A 10861-nucleotide genomic window follows, 5' to 3' on the forward strand; every position below is an offset into this window, starting at 1 on the left:
GTGTCAAACATTCATGTTTGAGCTGGAAAAGGATTGAGGTGGGTAGAATTGCTTCGGAGCCAGTGAAAACGGCTTACCCCCATCGGATATGCTTTAATGTCCAGTAAAACAGCGGATCTGCTTGGAATGATAACATTTGGCGCGTCACGATGACCCGCCCACCTGTGACCTGCGCGGGGAGCTTGCTGTGATTAAAGTTATGCTGACGACACAGAATACGTTTATTTTTCATCTTTCATCAGAAAATAGTGGGAGGGCAAGCCGTAATGAAATACGCAAATGGCATGACTATATTTATGTCTTCTCAGAGTGTTTTGGACCCTTGACAGACAATCCATGGCAACTCGGCCGATATTTCGGTCACACGCTGACCTTACATAATAATAAAACACTAGCTGGACGTTGCTAATATTCGTCAGATCAAGTCCCAAGTTCTGCACTGGTACAGGTAACTAGAAGTCTTGCTACCAGCACAGACTGAGGTAACCGCCATCGTGCTGCGTTTTGTCCATTATTTCAGACATGCATGCGTTACAAAGTCTATCCTATCAGCCGTCCGTGAAATATCACACCAGGACTAACTGATATCAGTATATCGCATCAAGATGAGTATCCTCTTTCGTCGCCTACGTTGGTGTCAGGCCAGTCTGCTCCTACACTAGCGTGCTTAAGTATTGAACGATTGGTTTTTGGACTGATTTGGGTCATGAATACTCAGAAGCTACAAGTGATCATAAAACTACGGTTTTCTGTGTTTTTTAACAGGCAGGATTTAATCGTTGCGATAAACGAGTTCTTGAAGTCCTCCCGCTTCAGAACACGTTTTAGGGAGAGAAGGTGCCTAATTAGGCTCCAACTCTCCACGGTGTCTTCTAGTTGTTGAGTAAGTTCGACCTTATACGCAAGGACTGGTTCGTCCGTTTGTAATATCTGATGGCGCATGCTTGGTTCGAAATAACTGGTTTGTGAGCACCGATATCTGAAATCACTGTCCTTGGCTCACCATTTGGGGAGCATCTGGGGCAGAGAATCGTGACAACGTACACCAATCAGGAAATGAACATAAGCATCTGGGAAGATGGAGTGATTCATTCAGAATATTTAACAAGCGGTCTAGTGGCTGGGGGAGGGGGGGGGGGGCGTCGATAAAACCCTCTCCTATGGCTTTCTGAAAACATCTCTCCGGCGTATCACGTAATTCACCCAAGGTTCGATAGCCATCTCTCATGATGCTTGAGTCACGACACCAGAATTACTTCAGTGATTTCTGAGTATTTTTGGGGAGTGGGGGGGGGGGGAGGACAATGCACGGCAATCCAATGCCGACCCGGGCGGCAACCGCCGAACCCGCCGACCGCAGGTGGCAGAGATGGCATCGTTGCACTAATGGGGCCTTACATTATCAATATGTGCTCGAAACACACAAAACCACGTATAGAATTTCTAGAAATTAGATACGTGAGCTGTTCAGTGCATTAGAGAGGAAAATAAGTCACATAGATAAGACGGTAGTATTAGCCCTATTCATCTGAAAAACCAGGAGAGCGGAGATATAGTTAGGCTCATATTTCGGCAACATGCCTTTCTCGAAACAAAAGCAGAAGTGAATTCTTGAATTGATGCAGCAGAAATGAATTCACTTCTGCTATTGTTTGGAGAAAGGCATGTTGCCGACATATCAAGCTATATATCTCTCTGTTCTCCTGGTTTTTCCGATAAATTAGATGTGGGTTACGTTTCTTTGGATTTCACGGCCCTGCTTACTATGGCATCGTGAGTATTGATGTGCAAATATCAAATGGTCAAATTTTCATACAAAATCACGTTTGGCGTGGACTAGTGGGGCCAGCTATTGGCCTAGCAACATAACGTTGGTAACCAATAGTGGGTTCCGGTTGAGGCCACTTTGCTTTTTCCGAGAGTCTATATCATCCTTAGTTTGGAAGTGATTGAAAGAAGCTCGTCTCGGCGCCCGTCTAACCGTTCGCGTTGTGAAACATGGCGGATCTAGGCGAGAGTTTTGCTCTGCCAGTGTCACTTTTGCGGAGACGTTAGCTGTGTGTGCCGCTTTCTTGTTTTCTTCGCTCCGAAGAGCACATGACCACAAGAACTTCGATGTCATTTCGACTGGATGTGTTCAATCGCATAAAAGCTGTCGCATGTAAACCATGAATGGCCAGTTTCATGGAAAGAATCCATATCTCATCATTTTAGTTGCATAATACAGAAGCCTGGGCCTTTAACAACTCACTTTCGCTGACTCCACCGTGTCATAACAACTTAAGCATCAAAATGTCGAATAAAATTGACTCGTTTCCGGCTAACGTGCTTACCCGGTGTGACCGAAGAGAGGCTTAAGTCGCAGGTTCGTTTTCTGCTTTCCGCAGGCGGCATGGTGGTGGAGCGAATAGCAGAGGTGTAGTTTCCTTCTCACTTGCGGAGGAGTGCGGGCTCCAGTCCGCCAACTTTGTGATAAAGATTAGTTAAATCCACGGAGAAGCTGGCTTTCGCTGGTCGGCAATCGTGCCAAATTACATGGAGCTATAACTGATGAATTTTACTCATTTCGGCAAAACGTTGTTCAACCCAAGTTAAGGTCATACATACGCAACGTCCTTAGTGAGAACTGGCAAGGCTGCCTGCCCCCCCCCCCCCCCCCCTCCCCTTCGAATAATTGTTTGAAGCTGGATCTGTCGTTTTGGATTACTGTGATGTCACAATAAATGGCTTAACCGCGCGAAAGTGGGCTCACGCCAAGTGTCTCTGATGTTCGAGTCTCAGCATTGATATGAGCATGTAATCATTCATTATGATGGGAGCAAAATAGTTGAAAATATATAGACAAAGTTGTTAGTGATCAATAACGGCTTCAGCTCGATTTATACGGCATCAAATTTTTATTGCGAACTACACGGTAAATTTATAGCGCAAACTTGCAAACCAATGCGGGGTCCGATTTTTCCCCTATAGTTGAATGCAAATTAACACGCGCCCGGGTGGCCGGTTGGATGCCCTTCGCTCAGGTGGAGTGAGTTAATTTGATCATCCTGAGATTTCGGGAACTAAGAGAGCTAGAGAGACTAGATTTGGAGGGTGTGTTGACTGTACGAGAACTCTCTTAGGTCAAAGTTTCAAGGTTCCTAGGTCATAACCTCCGGGTCAGGTACGGTCAAGCAAGGTCAACTTCCATATTGGTCTCCAGGGGGCCCCTTAGAACCTAGATAATTGTTCTAAGCAAAATATCACACGCTTAGTTAAGGTATGTGACCTTGTTCGACCTTTCAGAGGTTATGATTACCAAAATTATATAAAACTGCTTTGAGTTTTGCTTTTGGATAACCGACAAAGATTACGCTAAACAGCATGTTTCTAAAAACAAAGTGTTGACCTGGGTCATTTTAGGTCAGTGACATATTTTGATATATCAGAAGTCCATGGAAGGTGTAAAATGCAGTACCTGCTATCAACATATTCAAAGTGAGCACCAGAAACCAGCCCATACAGCAAGCCCGAGAGCAATAAAACAGGTCGGTTTTGACCTTGGTCTGACCTCATACCTGATACTAGGTCAATGCTACACTTGTTTATTCAATTGTGGTATTGCCTAAGAAAATATCTCAGAGATCTTTGGCTTCGTCTAACACACCGTTGTTTGATCGGATTGAGCGATTCCCTAGAACGTGCCTTCGTTTTAACCTTGGCCTGACTTTGACCTGCCATAGGTCAGCGACCTAACAAGGTACATCTAAATTTTTGATGTCAGAAGATCCGCTAGTCAATTTTCTACAGCTATGCAAAATTCAGCGCGGCTACGCCGCGCCGTTCGGAAACCATTCCCGGAAAACCTTTGGAAGGGGGGTCAATTGACCCCCCACACGAGTGCGTGTTAAAGCGCAAGGAAAAAAATGTCTATGAAAGCTGGTTTTACGTCGAGTCTGTAACTTCAATCCTGCAGTAGGATGGAAAACGACCAGCCATGATCCAAAGCAATGTCGAGCTGACAAATAAATACCAAAAAGAAAAGATTTCCGTCGCTCATTTGTGATATATTCACAAGTCAATCAGCACAGTTTCCGGGCTAACGACTGATGAACGGGTCATCATTGGTCTCAGGGGATCAAATCCTCCGGACAATTATAAAACGCATGTCAAAAGATCTGACATTGAAAAGGGCGTTAATTTGACCTGACCTGTATTGAATGTGGATCTGATGTCACAGTTGTGATTAGGGAGAGGTAAATGTCTCATTTTTTAGTTATGCATAATTTTTGTGTTTTTCATGCTGTCTTTATCGGTACAAAACCTCCCGGCATACCAAAAATCAATATAATTGTTTATTTATGATGTTATCATCCCCGCTGAAAATGATACATTATGGCATTTTTAACGCCGAAAGGGACAATTTCTTGTTGATATCAATTGCAAAGCAATAGAATGCTCATTTGGTTCGGCAGCTTTATTGCCAGAAGCGGTCACACCACTTCGAGTTGGACGTGTTGGGAGGTCATTAATATTGTTATTTTACCATTTCAAAACTCCCCCGAGGTTCGCCACGGAATTATCAGGTACGCATTAGCTTGTCATTTGTTGTGCGTTCAATTGGACGAGAATGTAATATTTTTAGCAGGAGCGAGTGGAAGCAATTGATAATTAAAAAGTAATTAGAATCAAGAGCAGGGCATTTTAGGTTCCCCAGAGTCGGATGGTGGATGGAATGATCAGATGTTCCGCTGACCAAGCCAACAAAGGTACATGCTTGGTACTCCGTGCAGGGTGAATGTCGTTCTCAAGGACGCATAGGGATAAGAAAGCTTTTGCCGAAAGATAATGGCTGCAGTCCTGATTTTGCGGTAAAAATTGGAGAAATTTGCACTCGAATCTGCAATTTAATCCTTGCTTCGAAAAAAGATCGAAAACCAAGGTGAGCCCTGGAGAATTGTGTTCCGAATTTTATAATCTCGCAAAGCAACCCTCCCAATCCTTGGACACATGAAAGCTGAGCCCAACTGATATCCATGGCGTATCTTAAAAAGCAACCATAAGAAATTAAAAGGCGTCCCAAACGCGTATGCCCATACGCGGATCCTTCGGCAAGGGTAGCGGACATGACGCAACAGTCAGCACCAGCAGCGACCAAAGCGGTTTCTGACCATTTATGTTAGGGTGCAGGGTTCCACTCGGCCCTCGGCGGGTAGTCTTTCCAACCTTATCACCAAACCGCCCCGGTCAGAGTGCTGCAACTTAGCTGGGTGCTGGCTGGCGGAATAATAAAGCAGCTTGCTCAGGTTATGACTCGCTCGTATTGTGCCCTCGTTCACCGCCAATAGCTGAGTCTAGTGCGTCTGCATGCACAGAATGATTTTGTTTTCGAGAAAAATACTTGCGTCTCAGCATACAAGTGAAGTGCATATTGAAGATACCATATGCTTACCTCCGCTCGAGTGGGGGTGAAGGGTTAATTTGACCAGATCTAAGATCTCAATAACCAAGATAGCTAAATACACCAAACTTACAAGGCAGGTTGGTCTGTATGTGAACTTGCTTGTATCAAAATTTGAGGTTGCTTGGTTATGACCTTGGGGTCAAATAAGATCAAAGAAGTTCGAACCGTAGGTTGGTGTCCCAAGTGCCCCAGACCTCATGCAACCGCCGTGAAGATAGACACCTGTTCAAAGCAAGAGCTCAGTAGTGCTCACATAAGTTAAGTGACCTTTTAGCCCATTGTTAGGTAAATGTGACCAAATTCCTAAGAGATTGTTCTTATTTTACTATCCGAATACTCGCCGGGTATTACGATATGCGGTACGTTCCTAAAAAAAAACGCTTGACCTGGGTAATTTTATGTCAGTGACTTGTTCTGATGTTAAGAATTTCATGGAAAATGTCATGCGTTCCTTGCCATTAATAAAGCCAAAATGAGCACCAGAAAGTTTCCCATGAATCAAGCTGTCGAGTAAAACAGATTAGTTTTTACCTCGGTCTGACCTCTATACCTGAGCTTAGTTCAATGGAATCTGTTTCAGTTCTTAACTTAATTGACTTATTACCCGATAAACTATCTCAGATAAGCATGGCTTCGTCTAACACTTCGTTGCATCACATTGAACGATTCCTGAGAAATGCTCTTCACTGACAGCCATGGCCTGATTTTGGCCTGCCATGGGTCAGCGACCTTACAAGGCACATCTGATTTTTTGCATCAAAAGATCTGCCATTCAATTTTTATGGCTGTGCATAGTTTGACGTTACGCCGCGCAGTTTGGCAATTATTCTGGAAAACATTCAGGGGAGGGGTTAATTTGATTCCCACCGGAGCGTGTGCTTCATCAAAGCAAGGTAAAAGGCCGATGAAGCACGTCAACACCGATTCAAGGCGGCCGCAGCAGCTGCAACATATATGGCCGCTGCGAGGAAGAACCGCCAATTAAACTTTTTTGTTTCTGATAGCGGAAGACTTTAATGTGCCATGATTCTACCAAAACACAGCGTGTGTATTTCAAAGTTGTAAAGCAATATAACCGAACTGCACTATGCCCGCATTCGCTACCCAGCGGGATTGCCTGATTTGGATATGCAGCGAATGCAAGCGGGGCGATGCAGTGATGAATCGGCGTAGTTTTAGGTGCTAAAACCAGGGTATGTTTCCTCATATGATCGTTGTATATGTGATTTTTATCATATCGATTAAATAGGAGGAAATAGGAATTAATGAAAACTTTCCACCCAGGAGTGCCCATGTTTTTCTAAACAGCTTTTCTATACCGCTATTCCAGCGTCCCAATCTTCGCAATGTTCCGGCCCCAGACATTACGATCCAGCACTCAAACTTAAAGTTAAAGCAGATCAAATGCGCTGCAATGTCGTCGCATCGATTCCTTTGGTGCACACTCAAGGCACAGAAAGCTCCCGTAAGGCGCACATAGGACACTTCAAAAGGCTCTGAAACCGCGTCCGTAGCTTACGATACCCGAACAGACAAGCGCATACGCGCCGCTGCGGCGGGACCTGACCTTGTCCGGTCGAGGTGTGACCAAGAGCCGCCCCCCCCCCCCCTCAGAGGGGTGGGGATGGGAGTTGACCCACCTGGGGCGGGGGTACGGCCGGGTATAAGGAGGGGCGCCGACATCTGCTGACCACCAGTCGCCAGCGTCCGGTGCCCGCTCTACGAGCTCGCTGTCGTCTTCCGCAGATCACACCCCGCCACACCTACTCAGGTGAGAGGACACGCCTGGTGAGCCCCGGCCGACCCGGCGGCTCCAGCCGGCGTCAGAGGGGTTGGTAAGGCCCACATCCACACCCACGGCCTACTACGTGATCTGCAGTGGCGAGCAGGTAGGCTGGTGGTCGCAGCGATATCTAAGTTGAAGAAACTGGATGAGGAACTAGACTGGGGTACACTTGCATCACTGCATTTTACTTCATGGCTTTTTGAGCGGGAAGGAGAAGGTTGAATAAAATGCTAAAAGATATATTTATTTATGTCCTAAACACTTTTGCTACTCGGAGGCATTTGCTGCCTGCGACTTTTCGTTGACTCATTCCTCGTATTCCCCGGACTATTTTTACTGAGCACGTGCGGGGATCAACTTTGCTCGGCTGGATAGCACGATCCTTAACTAAAATGAAAGTACTATCTCGCGCAGTCACTGACTTACTTCTAAACCAAATCACAAAACACCTCGTATTTTCACACCCGTACGGCAATGGCACCGCAGGCATGAGTATCGATGAAGCAGTCGCACTCGTCCACGGCCGGCGCGCTGCAGCGTGCAGGAGGCGCGGCGCGGCCGGCCGGCGCTCCTGGCCAGAGATCACGAGCGGGCTGAGCGCAGCAGCCGGACTCGCCCGCTCGTGTCCTGGCGTGCTCGGCTCGCGGCCCGGCTCAGCCCGCTCTGATCTCCGGTTGCAGGATGCGCTGCCTGGCCCTGCTCCTGCTGCTGGTCGCCTCGGCGACGGCGTTCGGCGGCGGCGGCGGCGGCGGCGGCCGACGGCCACGCCGCTGCCCGCGTCCCGCCGTCGTCACCGCCTACGCCGTGCAGTACGTCACGCGCACAGTGGTGCAGGACGTGGTGCGCACGGACGTGCACTTCCAGACGCAACAGGTGGTGGCCACCCGCGTCGTGCCCATTGAGGTGGTGCACACAAGCGTGCAGGTGGTGCCGACGCACGTGTTCCGCACGGAGGTGGCCACCATCGCCCTGCAGGCAAACACTGGCCACTCGGAGGAGGGAGGCGAGGGAGCGGACGGTGGCGATGAGGGAGGTGACGATGGAAGCGAGGAGGGAGATGACGATGGAAGCGAGGACGGAGGAGAGGCAGAGAGCGCAGGCGATGCCAGCGCTGATGTGAACACCGGGTATCTTGGAGCCGAATAGGAACCGAGCAGGAGGCTTCGTCCTCCACGCTGAACGGCCGGCCCGAGCACACCGCAGGGAGACAGACCAGAGGACATCACTGCCGACCTGCTGCCGGGCCAGCTGTCGTCACGCGCACACTCGCCGGAGAGGGTTCGCCCCGCGTCGCCAGCGGCACGGGAGACCCAGCAGCGGCGCCAGTGGACGGTTCACATTGAGCTGGGACGGTGACACTGTCTGCCGCTCCGCAGAGAAAACGGGTCCTTAGTCAGGGGTCACTCAGGGTGATGTGCTTTCAAAATATTTTAGTATTTATTTATGCCAGAAGAGGTTTGAGAGGTACCATTGCTCGGTCATGCCCACAGCCACAGATGTGCTTTGAACTGCATTTATTTCAGGTGCTTTCCTTCCTTGTTGTCTATAAAACCAGCGCGTGGGTGCTGTTCTCAGTATCATGACTTTGCAGTGCTGTGTGAAACCTAAATAAAACCGAGAATTTCACACCAAACATCTGGACTAGCTGAGGTTTGAGCGATTAGATAGTCCTGCACTGAACACAACTGACAGCAATGTACCAGCACGCATATCTTAAGGTGAGTGCACAGTGAAAAGATTGTGTTTCCTCTGGGGTTTGCTTCGCCGTAGTGAACTCTATAAACTGTTCGGTGCGTGCGATTACTCGTGGCTAGTCCTCGTAACCCTACCACAGCTAACTACAATCTTGTCGCTTGTTGACCAGATTTTCTCACATGTTTTTGCCGTGCGTTTTTCATATAGTTGGACTTGCATGTGCTATTATCGTGCATGCGGATAATAGTATACCTCGTCATCCTTCATCATATCGACATCTGCCACCTGATCCAAATGCTTGCTCTCGGAGTCGCATCAATAGTTTCCAGCATATGAGAGGAGACAGAGGGCCCAAGGTTGGAATTCTGATGTGATACAAGCGCCGAGCCTTGCTTTTGCTCGATTTCATCAAATGCGGCTTACCTACGGGAGTACAGAAACGCAGACATGTGTACGGTCAGATCCCGGGATCCCCGCCTCCAGCTCATACTCCCGATGGGTACCTGACGCGTGCCGTCCTGCTGCTGTTCGTCAGCTGTCTGGTCCCTGACGAGTGCCGTCCTGTTGCAGCATGCGTCTCCTGTCGCTGTTTTTTACCTGCCTGGTCCCTGACGCGTGCTATCCTGTTGCAGCATGCGTCTCCTGCTACTGCTCGTCAGCTGTCTGGCCGCGGCCGCCGCCGTGCTGCTGCCGGCCGGGGGCGGGGGCGGGGGTCGCGCCCGCTGTCCTCCGCGCCGAGTCATCACCGACGTGGTGCCCGTCTACGAGACAGTGGTGCAGACGGCGTACCGCACCCGCGTGGTTCCCGTCGTCCGCACCGTGCTGGTCACCAACACCCTGGTCGTGCCGTCACGGGTGTACCGCACGGTGGTGCAGACCCAGTTCGCGCCGACCGTGGTCATCCGCACCGGCGTCACGCAGGTGCAGCAGCAGGAGGCGCAGGCGTACACGGCGAACTAGCCGTCACCAGCTGTCACCAGCCGTCACCGGCACCAGCGACGGCACTAGCCCTGCTGTCAACACCAGGTGGCGGGTCCGATGCGTTGCAATGACAACATCCGGAGCGGCGACGAAGGCACAGCCGCGCCAAAAATGTGCGCGTGCGCTGACTGAAGTCCGGCTCGGTCTGGCATCATGGCGCAGGGTGGGGGTGCCCAGTGTGCTCTGGTGCGTGTAGGTGGTGCCAAACTGCATACCTGACCCTCACTGACGGCGTGAGCACGACTTTGCTTCGGACTGATGGGACGAAATTGATGTGTCTTGTGCATAACGGGTATGTGTTGACCGAAAAACTGTACGTATTTATATAATTGCGCTGTTTATCGAAACAAAAAATGTAGACGTGTTGAGATGTTACATTTATCAAGAGAGCTTCGTATTCGTATTGACATTATAATACATTTCAGTCTGGAACATACAATGTTGCTCGAACTCAACACCAGTAGCGTTGGACGTGCTGATGCCTGTGAAGATGCTACGCTGTCTTCAGATTTCATCTTCGGAGTTCACATTTTTCACTGTGCGGTAAAGCAACATTCCTCACAACAGATACAGATAACAGAAAAGGATGTCGAAAATTGCAACAGATAGGGATGTCGAAAATACTGATAACTTCAGGCTGATATAATTATGAGCATCTGGAAGCCAAAGCTTGACCTTTTCTGATATAAGTCGGTCAGTTTCCAATGCAACAGCAAACGATATGCGCGGTTGTTTTCAGTTTACTGATTAGTACTGTTGTCGCCAGGTCAAGTGGAATCTCAAGTGGTGGCTTTAAAATACTCTCCTCGATATACCTTTTTCCATTTTTGCGGGCGTGTAGCTCAGAAACTAGACGGACTTAGATCTTAAAAAGGCAGGATTGTGAACAGCACCGAAAGGTCTTCAAGATGATAATCTCAATTCAAAACCCCCAAGTTATATCGTGGAACACTCCC

General features: G+C 48.7%; 1 protein-coding gene across 1 annotated transcript; it reads left to right on the forward strand.

Annotated features, from left to right (window-relative positions):
* The first annotated feature begins 7143 nt into the window (after positions 1 to 7143).
* LOC119097607 (uncharacterized) lies at positions 7144 to 10337 on the forward strand. The gene is made up of 2 exons (XM_037220650.1): positions 7144 to 7214; positions 9557 to 10337. The coding sequence occupies exon 2, from the start codon at positions 9558 to 9560 to the stop codon at positions 9882 to 9884; it is 327 nt and encodes a 108-aa protein (XP_037076545.1). The 5' UTR covers positions 7144 to 7214; position 9557; the 3' UTR covers positions 9885 to 10337.
* The last annotated feature ends 524 nt before the right edge of the window (positions 10338 to 10861 follow it).

The sequence above is a fragment of the Pollicipes pollicipes genome, unplaced genomic scaffold (genome assembly GCF_011947565.3).
Source record: "Pollicipes pollicipes isolate AB1234 unplaced genomic scaffold, Ppol_2.1 Scaffold_4295;HRSCAF=5057_pilon_pilon_pilon, whole genome shotgun sequence".
Classification (NCBI taxonomy): Eukaryota; Metazoa; Arthropoda; class Thecostraca; order Pollicipedomorpha; family Pollicipedidae; genus Pollicipes; species Pollicipes pollicipes.